General features: G+C 40.4%; 1 protein-coding gene across 1 annotated transcript in view; it reads left to right on the plus strand.

The window, feature by feature from the left end:
• Positions 1 to 281: 281 nt before the first annotated feature.
• ACAP2 (ArfGAP with coiled-coil, ankyrin repeat and PH domains 2) overlaps positions 282 to 23,082 on the plus strand; it is a 71,993-nt gene continuing 49,192 nt past the window's right edge. The window contains exons 1-3 of the mRNA XM_050902272.1: positions 282 to 450; positions 19,760 to 19,817; positions 22,505 to 22,624. Coding sequence (XP_050758229.1) covers positions 398 to 450; positions 19,760 to 19,817; positions 22,505 to 22,624 — 231 coding nt within the window. The 5' untranslated portion in view covers positions 282 to 397. The remainder of the gene's footprint in view (positions 451 to 19,759; positions 19,818 to 22,504; positions 22,625 to 23,082) is intronic.

Consider the following 23,082-nt stretch of genomic DNA (forward strand, 5'->3'; position numbering starts at 1 on the left):
TCGCCTTGTGATTGGCCAGAGTGGTCCCCTTCTTCTGCGACTGGATGGGCTGGCGACCCTTCCCCCGCCCTACGCTGCTTTGGGGGAAGCCCCGCCTAGGTCGCCGTCTAGTTGGCTGTTTCTGCTGTTGGCGGCCGCTCATTGGCTGAGTCGGGCCGTCAGTCGCGGTTGGGCGCGGGAGGCGGGCAGAGGGGTTGCTCGGCGCGGCGTTCCCGCAGCAGCCGCCCCGCCGCCGGGCCCTGCCGCCCCTCCGCGCCGCCATGAGCGCCGCCCCTGCCTAGCCCCGCCCGGCGGCCGGCCTCCGGCCTCGGCTCCCCTCGCCTTGGGCTCGCCCCGCCACCACCACCAGCAGCAGCGGAGGCAGCGGAGGCAGCGGCGCGCCCCGCGGCAGGGGAGGATGAAGGTGACCGTGGACTTCGAGGAGTGCCTGAAGGACTCGCCGCGCTTCAGGTGCCGCCGGGAAGGGGCCGGACCGGGGTCGTGCGGGGGGACAGGCCGCGGTGGAGCGGCAGGGTGTCGGGGGCCGCGTAGGGGGGACAGGAAGCGGCGTTAGGGTGTCTGCAGGGTGACAGGCCGCGCAGCAGGGTGGGGAAGGGGCTGCTGGGGCGGGGCGGGCTGTGGGGACGGGAGTTGTGGGCGCCCTGGAGGGTGACAGGTGGCGGCGAGCTGCGGGCAACCGGCTCTGAGGAGAGTGGCGGGCTGGGGCCGTTGTGGGGAGGTGGTTATGTGGGATGGGTGAGGGACAGGCTGTGGGGGACAGGGTTTGGGGAGGAGTGTAGGATGGCAGGGCAGGGGCAGCGTGTGTGGAAGGGGTGGCTGTGAGGGGCTGCGTAGGGAGGTCAGGGGGACATGTGTGAGGAAGGGGCTGTTGTGGGGCTCTGTAGGACGAGGGGCCTGCTGGGGTGTGGGGAGGCTCTGAGGAGGAGGGGGATGTGGGAGGTGGGAAGTGCAAGGAAAGAGGGCAGCATGCGTGGTACGTGGGACTGGGTGGGCAATGTGCGGAGTCTGGGGTTCATCTGGAGGTAGCACAGTCTGCAGTGAACACTGCTGGGGTCACCCGCCTTTGAGCAGATGGGGGGGGGTGAAGGGTGGCAGGCAGCTGGTGCAGGAAATGCTCAGCAGCCAAAGCAATGCTTGCTCAGGCTCAAGAGCGTGAACTCCCCGGTGGTCCGTCACTGGTTTTTTGGAGTTGTGCTTAGACTTCAGCTCCTGGTGTTTCTAGCCTGTGTCTGCTGCATGCGTCCATACTCAGCCTGCCCACTATTGGGGGGTCAGTATTAAAAAAGCTCAGTATAATCTTACTTCCCGTTGTCAGACCAAGGCATGTACTCTTTTGTTTTTCCCCACTCGAGTGACCACTTTTCTGTCATTGCTGTAGGCTTACTTCTGCTTGTGTTGGGCAACTTTCCCCTTCATCTTTCCCTATGCTTTTATCTGTTCTATATATATATTTTGCACCATTGTATCTACTCAACATAATTCTGCCTGTCTGTTGGATGCATGGCTGGTCTGTGCACACAGGCCCACTTTCCGTGCCTGGTATCACCCTGCTAGCTGATGGAGAGGCAAACGGCTCCATGACTTGCTGTGATGTGTCACTGCTGTGCCCTTCCTGTCCTGTGCTGAGCCCATGTTTGGAGCGCCTGTGGCTCTGTGGTTGGCACAGGCTGGGTGAGCTCTGGCTGTAGAGGGAAACAGTCCTGCTCTTCCTCTGGTCTCTGGCTGTGTGTTCACGCCTCCTCTTTGTGTCAGCTTTAGCAATTGCATGGTTCTGGGATGTGGAGGAAGCTGGAGAAGAAGGTTTGAATGGCTTACCCCTGGCAGAAGTTGGAGTTCCTGTTCTTCCCTCCTTTGCTTCTGTCTCTGCTGCCAGCTTGTTGCTGGCTGCTTCTGCCGTGGGTTTTTCTGGTGACCATGACTTGTATTGTTGGATCCTTCAATGAGCTAGCTGCCCTGGCAGAACAGACTGGATGATTTTCTGCTAGGTTAGTGAGTTGAGTCAGCGTTGCAAGGGGTGTGAAACCTACTAAAGCTTCTGGGGAGGAGGAAGAGGAAACTTCACTGCCAGAAGCAAGGCTAGAGGAAGGCAGAGGGGAGTGAGACCTCCCCTGAGGCAGCAGGGAGCTTTTACATTGGCTTAGCTGTTCCACACAACTTGCTTGCTAGTGTATGTACTTTCTGGCACAACTATGTTTAATGTAGGTCCATCCTATTTGGTGATAATGCAGTCTTAGATTGGCTTAATTTAACCATAGGACTATACCGTTAAATATAATTTTGTTTTGTTTTTTTTAATTACTGATACCTGCTGAAGTATAGAATACACTTGAGAAAGCAAGAAATTGTGACTGAAATTTGTGAGCAGAAGTGTGCTGCTGTCTCTTCAAGTTAGGACATACTAGTTTGTTTGAACTCGCTTTGTATCATTCTCCTTTTGCCCCTCTTGATTCCTTTCCTTCAAGGACAGAAACTGTGGAAAACCCTTTGTCAGGGTCTTCTAGTACATTATGGTCTTTCTGAGAGTCTGATACTACTACCTTTGAAGAAATTGCAGAAAACCTTATGGTGTAATCACCTGATGCCACCAAAACATCTTTCCAACTTTAACTGATAGGAAGTGGTTAAAATCGTGAAGCAAAAATCCTGTAGTATTTCTGAAAAAAGTTCATATCTTTCATTATTAGTCATTAGTATTTGCTGTTATAACTTTGGTCATTCTTAGTGTTCATATGAAATACCTAAACCAAATACTAGAAACCTTCTAAATGAAGTTCACTGCAGTGGTTTTATTAAGGGATGGTAGAGACACTGATGTCGAGCAAGGTCATTATAGAGTCCTAGTGTTCTTGCAGGGAGTAGTGTGGACATGAAGCACCGTCTCGTGCTGTGTTCCTTATCTTCTAGCAAAGCAGAGCTGCAGCTTTCCCCTGACCTTGCTAAGCTGGTGGGTGTAGTCTCCGTCCTTCCCATCAGTATACCTGTTGGAGCAGTTAAATAAACCTGTTGGGAGGCATATAGTGTATGGAAATGTCATAGTTTACTTTCTTACAGTCGTGGAGAGAACTGGGAGGACGTGGGTGAATCAGAGTTCCTGAGTCACCAAATCCCTGCTTTCACAGGGAGCTATTTAAATCTTTTAAAACATGCTACTACATACAGCTTCAGACACATGGCTTTCTTGGTTATCTGGTTCTCATGAAGTTCATGTTGATCTTTTTGGCTTTGAGATGTACTTGGGAATGTCATAGTTACCCGAATCAAAGAAATAAAGGTTTGTTTGCTTGCTTAAAATGCATATGAAGGGAGCATGGGTTGTCGCTGTTGAGTTGCTGATATGTGATTAGATGATAATGGCTATAAAGATTCATGTTTAGAAGTATGGTGGGTTATTTCATAGTAAGGCATGCTTTTCCCCCCGCCCCCAGTAGATAAAGAAATCTTTGAATTATAAAACCTGAAGCAGTGATGGCCTATTACATCACCAGGTTTGTAAACTTATGACATACCAGCTCAGTTTGGGGTTGGAAACTTGAGGTTTAGAAACTGATTTTGAAAAGGGTAATGGAAAAGGCTATGAATTCAGGCACACTTTTGCAAATTTGCAGTCGTGTTTTTTTAAACCCACTTTGAAAATAATCTTGCTGAAATCACATGCTTTTCCTTCATGACTCCCTCTCTTAAAGTATGGACGGACCAAAGATCTAGCAAGGAAATGCGTTTGCAGTTCTCCTACAGTGTGTCGATGACTTCCTATCAAATGAAGAAGTTGCTTGGGGAGGGGCCTTGGAGCAGTCCTTGAGTACGAAGAACTGAGCTGTGCTGGCAAGTTCTATGTATATAATCAGGAATTCCTGGAGTGGTTTTTGATATGCAAATAGTATTGTGAAATAATACTTTCTCCTTATCTTTAAACAATGAGAATTTCAGTTTGAGTTTAATGGAACAGGCTTTTACATTGATGTTTCATTCTCATTTTTTCTTTTTGTGACTAAAGAACGTTTTTTCTTAATGAGTGAGGTATGCACTGTAGCAGCCACATGAATCACTCTGAACCTAAATTTTTAGAAAGGAGAAGCAAGTTTAAGTGATGTGGAAATACATCTGCTGTAAGTAACAGTTAACAATCTTGATAAACAACAAATAGAAAAAGCAAAACTCTATTGCTTGCAGTGTGTGCAATTGTAAGAACTCTCTAGAAAAACCTTCAGCCTGTTCCAGTCTTTAAAAATGCATCAGTAAAAAGCTGTGTATTTTTGAGATCATTTCTTTGTCCTTACCTGTCATTGTTGCTGAAGTTTAAAATTTTTTTGTATTTAATTTTGTATTCACTCCTGAGACCCCAGCTGCAGAACAGATGATGGATAAACGAGGTAGATGAAAGAGTATAAATGAAACTGTTGCCAATTACCGTTCTTAGTACGGGTATATCATGGGTAGTTTCTGGGTAGAACTGATGGTTATAGCGTATTGCCTTCAAAGGGGCTTGTCTGAGGAGTCTTCCATTTAGATTGAACTAAAGCATTGCTTTGTGTAGGCAGGCCTGCAGTGTAAGTAAGACCGGCTTGTCACTGAAGTTCCCTGGTATGTGTATTGGCTTTCTTCTTCTGTGGCTTTGATTCCAGTCTATCTAAATGGGGCCAGCTGAGATGTACCTCATGCTTATGTAGGGGATGCAGGCCGAATAGGTCCCTCATGACACTTTATGGCTTTCTAGATTTATGAATTTTTTTCTCTCTTCTTTAGTACTGTGTAACCAAAGTTTGGTCACTAAGCATCTGTTTCCCATGTAACAGGAAGTGTTTTGTCACTTTAAAATATGAGTAATATAAGTGACTTATTTAACCTATTTGGAAAAAGTCTTGTTCAGTAGTCAGAGAAATTATCGTATATGCCTAACCCATATACTTTGGTCTGCTTATTACTTCCTGAAGAAAATGTAGAAATCAGAACATCAGTAAACTTGTCCGTTCTGTGTTGACTTCCAGTGGGTATGGTGCTGCAGTGCCGCCTGCTTCCTAACCTGCTGCGTTACAGTACTACAAGTAGCAAGTAAACCCCTCTTACTCAGCATGGGTTTATAGTGCGGGTAATCTCTGTGTGGCTATGGTACCGTTGAAATCACTGAGGGTGCTTATGTGGGTAAACTCAGCCACATTTAAGGTGTTAAGAGGTATGTGACCAAGAACTCTGTCTGCATACAAAATCTGTTTGTTTTGCTCAGATTTACCTAGCTGTTTTAGGAGGAATTTCCAAAGAAATGTTTGGTCTGGGCTTTCTGCCCTTGGTGTTTGGGACTGAAAAGTAAGTTTGTAACTTACTTGGCAAGGCAGGGTGGAAAGTATTGCAGAAGAAAAAAAAAAAGAAAGATACAGTATGTCAAAAGCAAAAGCTGCCAAACATTTGCTTGTAAGTTTGCGTTTACCATTTTTCATACTTATGTGGTTGTTATGTTTATAATTTCCAGTATGTGATTGTAGAACAGCACTTTTCGTAGCTGAAGTGTAGTGACGTGGAGGACAATCTTAGCGGGATGCTGGTGAGTTACATGTGTACGTCATCTCTGTCCATACTGCTAGGAGTCTGATGGACTTAGTTAAACAGAGTGCTTCTAGATTTCTGATTCTTTGCTTTTGTGGAGATTGCAGTGAATGTGCTGTTCTACTCAGACTCTAGTCAATGATTTATTTATTTTTAAATCTGTGACTGCATCTTTCAAATGTACACTAAGAAAATAGTTGACCTAAATAAAGGGGGATGTATTGGAAGATAGGACCCCATGTTAGAGGATTTTCTTCTAACTAATCATTCTAGAGTAAAGAAGTTTAATCAAAGATCCCTCTCAAATAAATTTCATCAAAATCTCTCACACTGAAATCTTTTAAAGCCTTTTCAAATTTAATAGTAAGTTGTTACAGTCCTTCCTAATGGACATTAGAGAAATGTGTTCTGGAATCAGGTTGTCTTGATTTGGTTAGTGCACCTAAATTGTTTTAATTTAAAAAAAAAAAGTTGGCTGTCATAATTATGAATTACAAAGGTTAGGGTTTTTAACGGTGATTCTGATTCTGTTTCTTTGTTGTTTGATTATGATTTATGTTAAGTAACAACAAACTGAAAAATTTTAACTATATCTCAAATGGCTAATAGGAATTTAAAATGTTAATTTCCTTGGTTTTGGTCTTTTTAAGTTTTTATCTGGGAATGTTTAAAAAAACCCCACTCATTGAGAAGGGAGCTTACAGTGGAAGTAGTAACAAAATCTGCTAGCTATCATAATTTTGCTGTAGTACAGCAGCAGGATCAATTGCTGAAGAACTGATATTAATTAAGCCTGTGCAACTGATCTTTAATGAGTACTTGCAGAATTAGAAAGACAGCTTATTTATGTGTGTGTGCGCGCAATGTAACTGTAATTATACAAGCTTTTACAGTCATTCAAGTTTTAAATATAGATTTGAAGAGGTTTGGTTCTTTAGCCTGGAGTGTCTCATTTGTGTTGGCTAAGCACATCTCATGTAATTACATTAATATCAATGTTAAAATCTCTGGAAAGCAGGGTTAGTAAATAGAATATTCATTAGGAAGGTGGCAACTATAAAATAGAGATCTGTATCTTGGGCTAGGTGGGCTTTGGTTAGCTCTTTTTTTTTTTTTTTTTCCTGTATGCATCTGTGAAATCATTGGCGGCCGAATAGCAAATGTGCTGATTTAGCTATGTTAGCAGTGTCCTGTGATCTTTTTTTCAGGCTTAGCTTCTTGACAACGTTGTACTCAGAACTGTATTATTTAGAGTCAGCATTTTTCCTGTTCTTACTTCATGCAGTGAACAATATGACTTAAGTTATTGGTAAATTTTTGCTATAGTCAATCATTCTAAAAAGTCCCCAAAGCAAACTCCATCCTGATAACTTGCTTTGGGAGAAAAAGGAAAGGAAAATACCTAATTTTCATTGACTACAGAAACATTCCTACTGAAATTATGGTTTACAGAGCCAAGAACCCTTTGCCTGGGTCTTGATGCATGCCTTTCTGGCTAAAGCAATTAGTTTAGTATCTCAAGGACATGCAAATGCAGAAGTGTCATGAGGGAGTGCAAAAAAAAAAAACCCACTAAAAACCCCCATGCGGTTACTTAATGTTATGTCTTACAGCGCCTTACATTTACGTGGGCAGGAAATAGAAGAATAAATTCTGACAAATTTAGTTACTTTTTTTTGCCTCTCACTCATACATGCAGAATTCAGTTTAAAAACATGTATAGAAGTTTAAACTGTGTAAATGCATTTGTGACCTTTTTGAGCAGATACTGTGCTGTTTCTTCGGCATTTAGGTATCCCTGTGAGTTTAGGTAATAATTTAGGTGGTTTGTTTTTTGATAGTGGCAGATTTGTAACAAAAATAACAGCTAAAGTAGCTGTCTGCCATGGAAGACCATTATGAGGAAATGCAGATTAGCATGTGGACTGTAACATTATTTTAATATATGCAGGAGATTTCCATACTTCTCTGTGTGACAATATAAATCCTGGTTTTGTGGCCATTCTTTCATATGACTAAAAGATCAGATCAAGAACATTAGAAATACTAGATATTATCATTATGATCATAAACTAAACGATTTTAAGCAGTCCAGTAAAGTAGACTAAAACATTGTGTTGCCTTCCTTATGATCTCTTCAAGAGGAGTCCTTGCATATGTGGCAGAATAATTACTTTACGGTTAACCTTTACTTTGTGAATATTAAAAGTAGCCAGGCCTCAGACCTAGGGTAAATCACTTGTTTTGTTTTGATGCACTGTAAATAACTTATGCCTGTGTAGAGGAGAAATCTAATTTATGGGATGATGTCCTGTATACATTTTCAAACTGATAAGACACAGGGATAGACTAAGAAAATAATTTGCTGCAAAATAGTCCCTTCAAGTGTTTTATGAATGAGAGGAGGTTTTGAACGGAGAAAATGCATGTCAGATGGTTGGCAAACTTGCTCGCGTGGCATGAATCTTTCTGTGAATCAGGCTTTCTGTTTGATGTTCTAAGTTTTCTGTTTGAAATACTAAGACTCTACAATATGCAGGCACGATGTTCTTGAATAATTTTTAGAGTTCATATGTCAATAGTAATGCGGATTTAAATAGTTGTATTGTGGTTTTGCATGAGAGAGAGTCTAACAGTTGTCAGTGCACACGCACAAACTACCTTTTTTCTTTTCATGAATTTATGATATGCGTTCAGTAACAGTCATTAAAGGAAGACCTCTGCTGACAATTTTGTATGAATAAACATAAAGCAGAGCTAGTGATCAGTTTGCACGATGTGATTTTGGAGTTTCTAAACTTCCAAAATGTATTTTTGTATTTTAAGCTGGATATAATACAAAGAGAAATTGGAGAAGCCATATGTGGTGAAATGTATTCCGTCTGACAAAATTTAAAAAAACAAGTTCCAGATTTCCATCTTTCTGGGTGCCAGATGTTAATTTAAGTAGGAACACATGGATATCAAACACACTCAACATTTCTGTGCATTTTAAATATCCTAGTCTTCAATTATTAGTGATTTTGTAATTATTTTTAAAAAGATGTGTAACTTATGTAATGCTATAGATCATGTAACAGATTTTTGTGTACTGATGTTTCAAATGACGTTTTGTGGATTGAAGGATGAATCGAATTCACTCCTTTGGTACAAAGGAAAGGCTCTTGTATTCAGAGTCTGACTTCTGGCTGTGAATGTTATCCCTTCTGCATGACAAAACAGAGGTGTGGAATTTGAGCTGGGAGATGGGGTTTGGTTTTCTGCTTCATGGTCTCTACCAAGGGAGGCATTGAGCCTCTTCTGTCCCCTTCCTCACTGCCACAGCGATCCGAGGTGGGCTCAGGGCTCCCTCAACTACTTTGCACAGCGGTGGTGGCTGGTGCGAGTCGGTGCTGGGAGACCCGCCCCGCTCTCTGATGCCTTCCTAGACTCCAGCTCTCCAGTGATTTCCTCGCTACTATGGCTGCTTGTCAGTGGGCAGTAATGGGAGACCGAATGTTGCTTATTGTTAACATAGAAAGGTGCAGCTTGTGTGTGGTTTTTTTTTGTTTGAGTACTTCATGAAAGTAGTCAGACTCTGCATTTGATTGGATTCTTCTGATGGACTTTAATGTAAAGAACGTGGTGTTATTACAATGTCACTGGTTTTATGTAACATGCTGTTGCTAATATACTTTAGGCTTAAGACAATCTATGTAAGAGCTGGGTGGGTGAAGAAGAAAAATAATGTAGGTGGAGCAGTGTTGGGCCTTGTGATCTTAACTGAGACTAGCAAAAGGCATTAAAAAGGCTCACTGCTTAACTGGAAATGTAGGTTATATCTTGTCTTTCCTAGACTTGTAGCATTCATGTAGGTTGGTTGGAGTTCCTGTCTGTATAAAGAGTTCAGTAGTTAATGAAGTAGGCCCCTTCTTTCTTAACTTCCTTAAACAGGAAAAGTAGAGTTCATCTTATCTACTGTGTAGCCATCTCTCTTCTTAAGGCAGATCTTGGGGTTAGGCTCTTTCAAATCTTAGTGAAGATTAATAGTTGTATCCCAAGTGCCTCTTGATTTGTTTTAGCCACATGTGTCAGAATAAGGTGAACTGCACCCTGGAAATATTTAGATGACTAACTTGTGTATCTATGCGTAGATATCAGCATTTGATCAGATAAGGCACACTACAAGAATAGAACAAATGTATTGGCTTTGCTGGTCAGGGTTGTTACTGAGGATAAAAACTGTTTAAGATGACTGAGGAATCTCTGATGTTTCATTGAGAATGCAACTTCTGGCTGAACTTGTGTTGCTAAATTGCACTCTGTTTAAAAAGTGTATGCACAAGTGTACACCCTCTCTGCAGGATTATTCTCCAGAAGTATCTCCAGTTTGTGAAGAATGATTTTTAAAAGTACTCATTTAACTTCCTGGAGTGCTTTCTTTTGTCAAGTGTCTGATTTTGAAGAATATATCTGCCTGTTTATTCTATCCTAGTTGATTTATCCCAAAATGAATGATGAAAAATGCCAGATGAAGTGTTAAATGTGCCTACTATTGCAAAATATCCACTATATTGTAAGTATCGATCTTGTAAGATTTTGTTTCCAGTTGATTTGAGATGAAAAACCTTTAGTATGTAATTAATAAAGGATACGTAAGCTTCTGTTTGGTTGAGAAAGAACTTACCCGCAATAAGCGTCGATAGATGAATGAAAGCTGAGGGTCTTTAAAATCTCCTGATGACTAAAAGTAGTGGGAGAAAAGATACTAAATGTACCCAAAGAATATTTCAACCTTTTGCAGGGCTGTGGGTGTACCATATGCATTTTGTAGTTTTTATGTTATAATATTCCAAATGCTTATTTTTTTAGTAGATCACCGATTATCATTTGAGAGGGATGAAGAGGAAAGGAGACTGGCTTTTCCAAATGTGAAAACACTAAATTTGAGGAAAACACCAATACACTGTATTTCTGTATTCTCCTACTCCTAATGCTTGTGCACTCTCCTCTTGAGATTGGATTCATTTGACTGGCTGCTTCAGTGCAAAGGCGTAAACGGCAAACAAAGACTTTCTTTGCAGTATGAGGGAACAACAGAACTACACAATAAAACTGTTAATTTATATCTAAAATACACTTATGGTAACTGAGTGTGAGATACATGTATGTGTATACACCTAATAGCTAAACAAAAAATTCAAGTTCAGAATTTGTCTATTGCAACGAGGCTGCAACCTCCCCTCTGACTGTCAAATAGAGCATTTTGATTTTGTGAAAGTGTATTACCAAAATATTCAGCTTCTGAAATGCACAAAAAGGGTAAATACTTGCTGAGGACTCAGTCTTCATAGCAAATGTGAAACTTTCCTCTAGTTTCAGTAAAGAAGATCCACTTGATATAACTAGAATTGTAGGGAGCTAATGGTCCTTAGCTCTTCTGAAACATGGTGAGCTCTTGTTATAAAGGCTTTGCCATCTTATGGTGGTTTGGACACAACAGTACTTTTCTAACTGTAGTAGGTATAAGTTAGCAACTAAGGAAATTACAAAAAGAAAGGGACAGATATTGTCTTATTTTTCTGAAATCAAAGCAAACACAAGACTCGTATTAAGATTATATATCTGTAAAGAATGCTCTTTGATTAATTACAGAGTACTCTGATCTCCAGTTGCCTCTACTTTATAGGGTGTTTTCTGTACAAAGTGCAGAAACTGATACTTGCTGTATCAGTTCTGAACATATTGATACTGAGAATCCTATACTGGGGGAATCTAGTGATGTTTACTCTTTCTGTTTTTCAGGCACTGCTACTCTGTCTTTTATATTGGCTGCATTTGAGGTACCTAAGGGGTATCTTTCCAAATCAGGGATTAATTTCTTAATTTTTCCTCAGATTGTTATTACTTATAGCTTTTAAAAGAAAAGTTGACATGACTCCTTAGCATCTGACTAGGAACTCCAGATCTTGAGGCTAATAGTTAGGGCGTAGTGTTTAGATGGAGGGATGTCCTATCTTGTATCCTTTGCAGTTGGTTGCTTGATGGTTATATTTATGGTTCCACTTTCTGACCTTACTACATATTTGAGTTTTCAGATGTTGAAATCCTTCATTCCTTCTGCTGCTTCTGTGTTCAAGCTCCTGGGTAGCTGCTCAGATTTAAAAGATTAAAGCAGCCCTGTGATGTTTGCAAGTTTTCAGCAACAAGAAGTTTCTGCACAGCAGCATCAGTTTCTTGAGCTTGTTTCTGCTGCCTTTTTTTTTGTTGCAACATCTTGATAGTATAGTCCTACTTCCTTATCTGATAGTAGGGCCTCCTAAAAAGCTTTTGACTAATTCTTGAGATGTTGGAATTACTAGTCAAAGTTGTGCAGGACAGGTATTGTGATGTGTTGCATTCTTATCTGAGTTTACGTTTAGCAATATAATCAACTTCTTGTCTGTGAAGCTTTCATGGTCACCATTGTGTTCCCATCTTCTTAACAGCTGTCCCATAGTGAACAAAACATTTAAGTTGAAAGATGTAGAAAATCCTGCTTATTGGAATCTTTGTGGAAGAAAAGGTTGCTAATTTCCTACTTGGGCTTACTAACTATCAGGCTCTCCTGGGGTAAAAAAGCTTAGGGGAAAAATGTTAGGCAAAACTATTGGGAAAAGAACACTGTTGGGCATTTCTGGCAATTTACTGCAAAAGAGTAATGAGAGAAAAAGCTTGAGAATTTAGGGCCAGCAGGTAGCACAGATGTCCTTACAGACTTTCTGTGATACATTAAACGCTGCTGCAAGTTTAGTAGTAATCAGTTTGACTTTCAGCCATGTATATTAAGTGCAATAGAACTTCTTCCTTTTTGAAGACTGATGTGTTTATAATGTTCATTATCTCTTGAGCCATGTATAGTCTCGCGGTAAAGAACAAATCAAGTGAAGTACGCATCTTAAAGGGATTTGTCCTCTTTGTTTGTTATATCAAAGACCATATGAATTACTGAGGATGAACTAAACTTTGTAGGTGAAGACGACCTTAAAAACTGGTACCTACAAGCAGACTTGTGCTTTAATGATTAAGTGAATTCAGTAAATATCCTTGTCTTATTTCATTTGATTATTTTATAAGAGGAGAAGCCTGACTTGGGAAGAATAGAAGAATGGCTCTTCTAATATTGAGGACTTGATTCTTGTTTCTTTTCTCTGGCAAAATTTGAAATGCGAATAGTGCTTGCTATGGACCTGAGAAAACTTGGCTTTTTCATCAACATGGTAATCTTCAGTTCAGGAAATGCATTTCTGTATTTCAATCCACCAAGCTCATAGAAAATGTCTAGGATTTCGGGGTGGGGGTGAAGAGAATGTCACATTTCTGATTCAAAGTCCTACTGTTCACATTGTGAAGCTTTTCCAAGCTATTGATAAAATGTTTTGTGGCAATGACTGAAGAATTAATAATGTAAGGAGTGCTAGCATGACTGAGGAAGTTTATCTCTGCATGTCAGGGAGCATTCATCATCTGTTCCTCAGCATGGAGGGGCTCTGTGCCAGCAGGGAAAAATCTCTGTGGTGCCAAACCAGGACTTCAATGGGCTCTGTGACAGGCTGCAACAGCGTTCTTTCTTCAGAACGTATTAATGGTTATGACACATCTCATAAGTTATAAAACTCTTCTTGTATGTATCCGTGCTGTTATCCAAGGTTATTAGGCCTTATTGTTCAGTGCATGACTTCTTTGTCCCTCAATATGTCATGTTTCTTTTTTAATCTGTGGTTGTCTGATGCCATTATACATATACCAAATGTATTCCTTGTTAGCATGTTGGTTAAGATGCCTCTAGATACATTTTTGTGCCTAACTATAGATGAAGGAAATCAATTGAAGTAAACAATGATTGGAGGGAGCACTTGATATGCTGGAGGGTAGGTGTGCCATTCAGGAGGACTGCAGCAAGGTATAGGAAAGCACTGGTAGAAAGCTCCTGAAGTTTAACCAAGGCAAATGTGAAGACTTCCTCTGAAAAGGAACAACCCCATGCAGCTGTGCTGGCAGACAGGGACCTTTGCGTCCTGATGAACTGCAAATGGACCATCGGTCAGCAGTGTGCTTGTGCAGCAGTGAAAACTGGCAGTATGTTGGGCTGCATTAGCAAGAGCATAGCTGGCAAATTGAGGGAAGAGATGATTACCCTGTATGTAGCTGTCATGAGGCTAAGTCTGAAGTGTTATGACCAATTTGGGGCCCTGCCAGTAAAAGAAAGATGTTACCAAGATGAAGGATGTGCAGCTAAAGGCAACTGGAATGGAGTACGTGGCGTTCAAGGAAAGGATGAGGGCTGCGGCCTTCTTCAGGCTAAGAAGGCTCATGGAGGATCTAATTGCTGTCTTCAGTTACCCAGTAGATTATAGAGTTCAGATACTAGGTGTAAGTGTGGGGTTTTGTTTTTAGGTGCACAGTAGAAAGAGATAATGATTGAAAGATGCAGCAATGCAAATGACATGCACTGAGGGTTAAGCATGGGAGCATGTTGCCCAGAAAGGCTGTGTTACTTCCATCCTCCATTCTCATTCAGAGTGGAGAGGATCAGGAGTATTGGTTATAAAGTAACAACAACTTGTTTTGGATGGAACAGTGTCGTCAAATTATTCCCTTTTTAGTGTTTTTGCCATAGCTGTGTTATGTTCCAGCCTCTTGTAGGTGAAATGTGTGTTGATCCCTGTGTTTTTTAGCAGAGAGGGCGGACGGGGTGCGGAGGCTTGAAACATGTCTCGAGTAGGACTGGCCATTTACTTGTTTGGTATGGTACTGCTATTTTGTCTTTTCTGTGACATTCACAACAGATTTCTATTTGGAGGACTTTGCTGTCGATATTGTATTTCTCTGTACAGTGGCATTAGTCATGGTGGTGTGTGTGTTCCCCCGGCCTGAGTTTACCCTCAGCAGTTAGTCTGTGGCTGTTTCTAAACTAATCTGTAAGTAGTTGCTTGGCATCTGAAGTGTGATACCAAGGAGCAACTGCTATGTGTGTGTAGAGAGAGAGTGAGAGCAGACCAATTAGGTGAGCAGGTATAGTATCTTGTGTGGTATACCTGCATTTTATTTTGCCTTTACATTATACTTACAGCCTGTAGTCCATCCTCTGATTAATGTCTACTGACCTTTTTGCTGTCTGTGACCTGATAAGCTCTGGCGTAGAGGAGACATTCCTGTAAATCATCAGGTGCATATTCTTACCTTGCACTTCTGTACCTCATCCTATTTTCAGTTTTTCACATTCAGTAGTACTTTTTTTCAAGTTGTCTTTAAGATGTTTTGAAGTTATCTTCCTTTGAAGTCTCTCATATCATTATAAGAAACTTAGTGACTGATTTACTCCTATTTCCCTCTGTCACTGAGGATGCTGAATGCAGTCACTGTCAGGAGTGGTCCGTAAGCAACTCCATTGCTGATTTTGTTTCAGTCTCATAATTGGGATCAAAAGGATTAGAAGTCGTCACCTTGCTGGCCTTTTCATCTGAATCTGGGCAGCACAGCTTGAAACCCAAGTCTGGTATCACATAAAGTTGTAGCATGAGTGCCTGGTAATTTTGATATAGTTTGATCTTTACACACATCTAGAACTGTGATACCACTGTGGGATGCACAGACAGCTTGCAGCTAATCTCTACTAGTGTCTGTATTGGGTTTGTATTTCATGAGTTAGAATGATCAATTGCTTTTACTTTAGCCAGTTACGAACCAGCTTTATCCAGCTTTGGCCCTTGCAATTAGTGAGCTGTACATATCTTTGTAACTGCTTTTCAGTTTTCCTAATATGCTTAAACTTTAAAATGAAATGCAATTGAAGAGGACAAAGGGGAGTTAAGCACAGTACCACTTGCTTGTTGGTTCATGTTCAATGTTCTCTGTCCCTCTGAGGCTGGATTGTTCTCCGCTGGCAGTGGAGCACGGTAATGCTTCTTTATTTACTCTCCTGATACGCAGCCGGTCTCATGAAATTATACTGCAGTAAATGAAAGAAAATGTAAATGTATTCATACTTGAATATGTGTACTCAAATACTTTGATTTAGGTATTGGTAATTTGTGGCTAGTCTTGCACATCAAATTTATTCTATTGAACTGTAGTGGATGTTAGTTGAAAGGACACGTCATCTGCAGTGAAGTCAAAGTTGTGCATTAAGGGGCTATTCTGCATAGAATATGTGCAAGTAGGACAGCTGTGTCTTTCCAAGATTTAAAGACAAGACTTTAGCAGTAATATTATTGAATTTGTGATGGTGAGAATCTGTTATGCCCATTTTATGAGTCCAAATACATTAATGTCTTCAGAAGTCCCAGTCTGAATAGCAGTTGATTTTGTGTACTTGTTCCTGTTCTTCTGAATATATATTCAAGGTGAATCTAAGATTTAGGCTTTAAACTTTCCTCAATTAAAATTAAAAAAAGCCCCAAACTATGGGAAAATACATATTAATGGGCTTTTATTCTTTTGAATATTTTTTTTATAGTGGGATGTGTTAATTCTAGAACTAACAATAATTAATTGTTAATTATCCATAGCACCTTTGACTTCTCCAATTTGTTGTTTGTCAGCATCTAATTTATGATGACTACTGATTCCAGCCTCCTCACTTTCAGGAACGCAGCCTGAAAATGCAAGCTAGAACATGATGAATGTGTGAAGGACTAGAGGCAGGATGTGGCTTCGATGGCAGTTAGATATAATTTGAAGAATGGCTGACTTTAAAAGCATTGACCATTGCCACCTTTGACACTGTAAGAGTAAACAGGCCAAGCAGACACTTGTCTGTGGCCACAGTGTGCTTGGCATTACGGTCAGCCGTGTGTAGTGGTTTAGTCCAGACTAAGTTATTTCCTTAGCACGTGTCTGCAGCTCGTGGGCTAAGAGTGACTGATGCTCTTTCTAGAGGAGATTTTAGCTGTCATCTTTTTGTTTGGTTCCTGGGATTCTTGGAGTCCCATAGTACCTTAACCTGGAAGCAAGTCTTTCACTGGGCACTTAAGGGCAATGCTGTGATGGACACCAGAGAGTTCAGCTCTCTGTCATCGTATGCTGGGCTAGGTAACTGGTGACGTTATCCTCATTTAAAAAGGCTGCTAAGTCAGGTCTTGAGTTTTCTTCCATCATCTCCTATATTCCTCCTGCATTGCAGGTGTGGCTGTGCAGGAAGCTGTATCTAGCAAACTGAACTGTGTTTTAGGAGGGCGGGTGGAGGACAGGAGGAACAGCAGAGGAGGGAAACGCATTCCTGAGAGTCCTCGTTATGGAGCATGAAGAGTATGGGAGACTGCTCATTTATAAAAGTAGTCCTCCACCCTTAAGCAGCTGTTCTGGTTTTGCGCGTTGCCATGCAGTGTTTGAACATCTCGGGAAGCCGCAGTTGTTTGACTTTGATTCATATACTGAGGCAAATTTGATCCTTATTGCTAATGCCAGAGCCTTCTGGCTAAGATTACCCTGACGCAAATCCTGCTCCCAGCTCCCGCTTCACTAAGGAGCAACATTTTTGGTACATGTCAGGTCTGGCACTCGGTCCTCAGCTGTTTTGTGACCGTTTCCTGTGTTTATAGCTGGAGATTGGGTCTTGGCTGTGGACATGAGATTTACTTGGAATTATGACAATTTTCTGTGAACTTTAAGTAATTCCTGACACAGATGTTTTAGAGAGAGAAATGCACCTTTGTATTCTGTGGCTTAAAAAAGTATTAAATTAAGAAAAACAAGTATAGCATTAACATAGCACAGCTCAGATCAGCTGTTCTTAATGTGTTCCCTAACCCAGTATGAAAACAATTTTTGTGACTAGGTGGTGTTAATATGTTATTAGATAGATATATAGATAGATATATATCTGTATTCTGATAGTCTGAGGGCATTGTCTCCATTGTTCTTATGCTTATAAACCAGTGTTGGTCTAATACTGTGAATATGTTTGTATGAGAATAACTTTTCTACTAGTTTTTATGTGATGGAAACAGTGACAGTAGCCAGTTCTATGCAAAGAAACAAGGAGTTGAAACAGGGTTTGGCTGGAACCAAACAGCTGTTTGATCCATATCCAGCTGCAGGGCTCAGATGTGCCTTCCCTGCATCATGTGGTGGTGGTGGGAAACAGCCCGGAGAACCAGCCTGGTGCTTCAGGGGCCTGTGGTCATTCAAAGATGATCTGCAATGAATCAAGTGGTGGAGGGGCTGTATGTCTCCCTTCTCCCATGATTTCTCTTTCTGCTTTGCTTTATATTTCTTCTTTCTTGACCTGCCCCTCATCTTTTCAGTCTTTTGATGTTCTGTTTTTACTTCTCTTTCAGTTGAGCTTATTCTGTCTTAAAATTTTCCCCTTGGAATAAAGCTTTAATTACTGAGCAGATGTGTTGTCTTCATTCTGCCTGCTCTAACTGCCTTTATCTCTCTTCTTCATCTTGAGTCTTAGACTTTTTAGCTCATTAAGTCCTGTGGAGCTAGAACTCTTTGCTAAAGACGCTAAAAAAAAAGAAAGGCATTCTTATCAGATCTTGCTGTAGTTCTGTAAACAAGCTACTTAATCATGCTTTTATGTTAATGCCAAAGAAACAAATAAAAATTGGTTGCACTGTGATTATAAACAAATGAATACAAAATTGCAGTCTAAATATTGAGATACTTTTCCTTCGTTTTTTGGTTTTTTTTTTCCTCTGTAACGCTCTCTGAAACAAGATTTAACTCTAGAGACTTAAATGAAAGTTAATCAGTTATGGAAGAAAATAAAGTAAAAGAGAAATTGATGTTGCCTGAAATCCTTCTTGGTCTGAAGCTAGAGAAGAGGCAGAAGCCAAAATGTAACTGCACAGGAATGTGCTTAGATATAAAACCTAGGATGTAACTGTGGGAATGCCTTTAGTTACAAAAACTGGAATGCAACTATGTGTTAGTGAAATCTGCAAAAAGCTGGGAATGTCATGCTCAATGTTTGAGAACTGCAGGCAATTGGCAGTGTTTTTCAGAACTATTCTTGTAAAAACTGCTTTTTCTGAGTCTGGGGCCTGATCCAGTCTTTTTTTTTATTTTTTGTTCTTGGCTTGCACTCATGTGAACTAGAATGGAATTAGCAAGAGACAGTAAAGATGTGGTTCCATGTACTCTCTCCTCAGTGGTAAAGCTGGCTTAAGAAATTCCTGCTCCAAATCGTACTTCCCTGCCTGTCTCACTTTTTCCAGGACGAGTTTTTTTGTAGGAGTGAAATGTATCTGATCCAATTTTCCAAAAAGCATTACGGAAAACTTCCTATTACTTTTTTTTCCCCAAGGCGGACTTCTACTGGTGAACAGTGTAGCTCCGTGAACAGTTATGCTGGAACGACTGAAAGAATGAGGCACCCTGTGATGGGAGCAAGGGATGGGAATACAGCTGTTCCTACCAACCTCTGTGTAATTTGAAATCCCAGCCTTGTTGAATAGATTTCTGTAGTGTAGTATTCATTGCCAGAAGTTAGCACATTGAAGCTCTCAAGGCAATAGCCTGATGAAACAGCAATGTTCATGAACTCTCTGAACAAGGTGTCATCCTTTCTCAGTCATTTCCTATTTTTTCAGGTAGTCATAAGGAAGGAGGTGTCAAAGGAAACATCAGCTCTCGAGCAAAAAAAGTTATGCTTTAGAAATGCTTCATAAAAGCAACTTTTACTGGCAAGTAAGGTTTGACTGGTCTGAAAGTTGCAACCAGTCTAGACTAGAGGCAAATGATATAAACAAGTGTGCCATCTGAACTTACTGCTAAGTCAGTTGACTCGTGGCAAACGCTATATTTTTCATACTCTCATTGCAAGGTCATTCATTAAACAGCTGTAGGTTTGCAGGTTTGAGCCAGGAGACTCATCAAAAGAATTACTTAAGAAATTTCACTCAGACTTTTAGTTTCTTTCCTTTGTTATTACTTTCAAACATATAGACCATGGGCTATACAAGAATAGAGAAAACCTATTTCAATGTGACAAACATTAGGATTAATAAAATTTCATCTCAAATCTTTATTACTAAGCTATATGTTTTATCAGTGATGTAGTTTTTCTTCTTTTTACTGTCAAATTTTCTGCAATTCTTGCGGTTCTCTAAAATCTATGCTGTTTTATAGTTGAAATTTAAGTGAAACTGTGATGGCAATAAATGGGTTAAATTAATGTTTCCCTGCCCCTTCCCCCCAGTCCCAGAGTATTTTTGTGTGAAGTTTTACAGGAAAACATTTTTTAACCATGCAGGGCAGCTTTAGAAGAAGTAGAAGGAGATGTGACAGAACTGGAACTGAAACTTGACAAGGTAAGCTTTTTAATTCAATAATGTCTGTTCTAAAATATAAAAAGATGTGTTTAGGTTTTGTTTTAAAGTTCACAGCTGGGAAGTGGCAGACCAACTGTTCTGCTCTTGCAGAGGGGAATGGGTCTGGGTCGAGTGCACAGCTGGGCCTCAGAGACCGAAGCTTGAGTAACAGCAGCAAGAGCCAGTGTGAACTCGCTTTCTCCCCCAGCTGAGAGTTTGGATTGTGCAATACCCTCCTGCCTGTATGGCCCCCTCGCACTCATGTGACTCAGCCCCACAGTGGGAGCTGCATGCAAACTAATTCAGCTTTTATGTGAGTTAAAAGCCAGGGGTTGGCCATCCCTGCATTGAGAGCTTATGTTTTATGACAACTGCATACTGTGAGGACATCTGGATACTCTCTGTTTTAGAGATTTAAAGTCAATACTTTCTGTCTTTGGTAGTCTGCGGCACAGTCACGGTGGGATAGGTATATATATACTTCACTTTCGTCTGGAGGACTTAACTACCGTAAAATTCATCCTGCTTTTTGTCATGCTTTGTGCATGTATATAAAAGATTGTATGTAGCATCTTTTCAGTGCCTTCCAATCCATTTATTGGTTTCCTAAGCAGTAGTATTTGGATGCTTTTGTTCTTTCTTTGCTAGTATTTTGAGGGTGGCTTATTTTTGTTTTACATCTGTAGAAAGTCTCCTTTCCTTAGCATTTTATGCTAAATGTTTCAAATTATTTTTTGCCTGTGTTTTGATGTGGTAGGCAGATGTCATTTTTTCACCTCCTCAGCTACTTTTTGAACATGAACTTTTGTTCCTGCAGCTGCGAGTTGGCTGCAGAAAGATAAAGACAAGTAAAGTCAGTGTCAAGTGTAGCGTTAAGTCCGAAGACTTTTTGTTGCTTCTTGTAATAATATTTCTAGCTTTTGTAGTTAATAATGTAACCGTTTGCTCTCTCAAAATAAATTTAAGATACTTAATTTTGATTTGATGTGAATTTTGGTGAAACTGATGGGTATAAGACACATTGTTACTGTAGGGGTGATGAATCTGTTTTGGTAGATTAAACCATGTAAGTATTTAAAGGATCTGAAAAATCTGTCTTGGAAGTTTGTGTTTTCCACCAGTCTGAAAGGGTCTTTTTTGGGGAAAAGAATTCTCAAATTCCTTAAGGGGCATTATTCAGGGCTTTGCCCCCAGCCTCTTGCAGGAGGCCACTGCCAGATATACCATTCTATCATGTAAAAGCTATAATTGTAGTATTACTCTTTGCCCTGAGACAGTATCCTAGTACTCTTTAAAACAAAAGCACTCAAACCCATTTGCTCCCCTGACAAGAAAGCAAGTACACAAGGTAAGTATTTAAGTAGTTTAATTGTAGTGTGAAGTATAAGTGATCTAGTATAGCTTAAGTTGAAAGCCAAGCTTCTTGTGTGAGCTGAAGTAACTATGGCCTGAGGGTAGTGATTTGTCTAGACTTGGTCGGTAACTTTTTCTGCTCAGTTATTCATACTGAACTTAGTTTTATTGTCCAACAATTGTGACTTTGGGCTACATTATCCGCGTGGTTTTTTTTCCCCCCTCTGGAAGAAAGGATGCTGGGTTCAGGATTGTGAACCACAAGCAAAAGTGAAGGGAAAAAAGGATCATGTTGGTAGTTATTTTTCTGTCCATTGTTCAAGCAACTTGGCCATTCATCAGAATGTGGGAGATGATGCTCAGATTTCCTCTTTTCCTAAGAGGATCTGAGTCAACATAAAATTTACTGGGTAAATAAGGCAGGAAGGTCACTTGGGTGGTTTCTTTGCCCCAACATAGAATCAAATACTTCTCTATGTCGTTCTTCATGAAAATTTGTCTAACATCCTTGAAAAATCCTTCAGAGATGAAGGTTCAATCTCATTTTTTTCTCAGTTTGGTTTAGAGTGGGGAAACTCAATTATAATATGCCTTCTCTCAAGAGAGCATCTTAGTGATCGCACTAATTATTCTTTCTTTCATTAATGGCCCAGTGCATAATGGTTCAAAAAGTGGGAAAACATCCATCACACGATACTGATGGCCTTCATATCAGACTCTGCAGTACCATGATAGCTAAGGTGCTGACCTAAGCAGTGAGTGGTAGGGATGGAAACCCATCAGAGAAAGACTGGTCTGTTGTATGAGTGAAAACATGATTGGTTTCGCCTTCTGAGATGTAACCATCTCACTTTAGTTGTGCTTTGTGCACAAATCCTTTTGCTTTCCTGTGCCTGTATTCTGAGTGTCTCAAGATGAAACAACTGGCGTGAGTTTCTTTTAGGGTTTTTTGGCTTGGAAACCACAAAACACTTACCTGCTTGGGTTCTAACCAGTTATGTTTTAGTTGCTGCGCTTTTTGCCGTCATACAGCCCTCTCTTGAAATACGTGCAAAATCTCAATTAACAATAAAACAAATAAAAAATAATAAAAAAAAATTATAGAGAGTAGTAACCTTCTTGATGGCATATCAGTTGACCTAGAGTAGTATTTTTATAGCTATCACTATACAATAGAAAGCTTTTCATAGAATGTGGGACTCTGTAAATTTAGAACTTAACTTTTGAAATCTTTGTTGCTTGGACTTAACTAAGCTCAGTGTGTTTCATGTTTATATGGTGGTGTAAAAAACGAAACAAAAAACTTCCACTTTGTCATTTTTTCCTCTTTTTAGCTGGTGAAGCTTTGTATTGCAATGATTGATACTGGGAAAGCATTCTGTACAGCCAACAAGCAGTTCATGAATGGAATTAGAGACCTTGCACAATATTCCTGTAAAGATGCATTGGTTGAGGTAAGTTCCTTAAGAGGTGAAAATGGAAGGAGGAAAGCATAACTTTAAAAAGGGTAAAATGTAACAGTTGGCAAGAGAAGTAGTTGAAGTTTATACTATTATTTGCCTTTTTGCTCCTTTTCCTTTGAGATGTCTTAAGAATGAGTTTTTTTGACTGTGGTGCACTGCAAGTGTCTGTGCTGTTTAGTTTCAGCTTTAACCTGCAATGGCAAAAGTTTTCCAAATTCCAGAACATATGCATTAGGTTAGGATTAGTCATCTTGGGAGGAGTGGAGAAAGTCAGGTTGAAGCTGTAAACAGCTGCCCTGTTTCCTTTGCTAAATAAAGGGGCTCTAGTCATGAGATCCTAAGAGCCAATTCTCTGCAACTAAATTCCCCGAGCTGATCTCTTGGGTCCTGGAACTGACGCTCTCTAATACATAGAAACTTAAGTTTTTAAATGTACAGAGCCTACTTTG

Source organism: Gymnogyps californianus, chromosome 10, assembly GCF_018139145.2.
Source record: "Gymnogyps californianus isolate 813 chromosome 10, ASM1813914v2, whole genome shotgun sequence".
Lineage (NCBI taxonomy): Eukaryota > Metazoa > Chordata > Aves > Accipitriformes > Cathartidae > Gymnogyps > Gymnogyps californianus.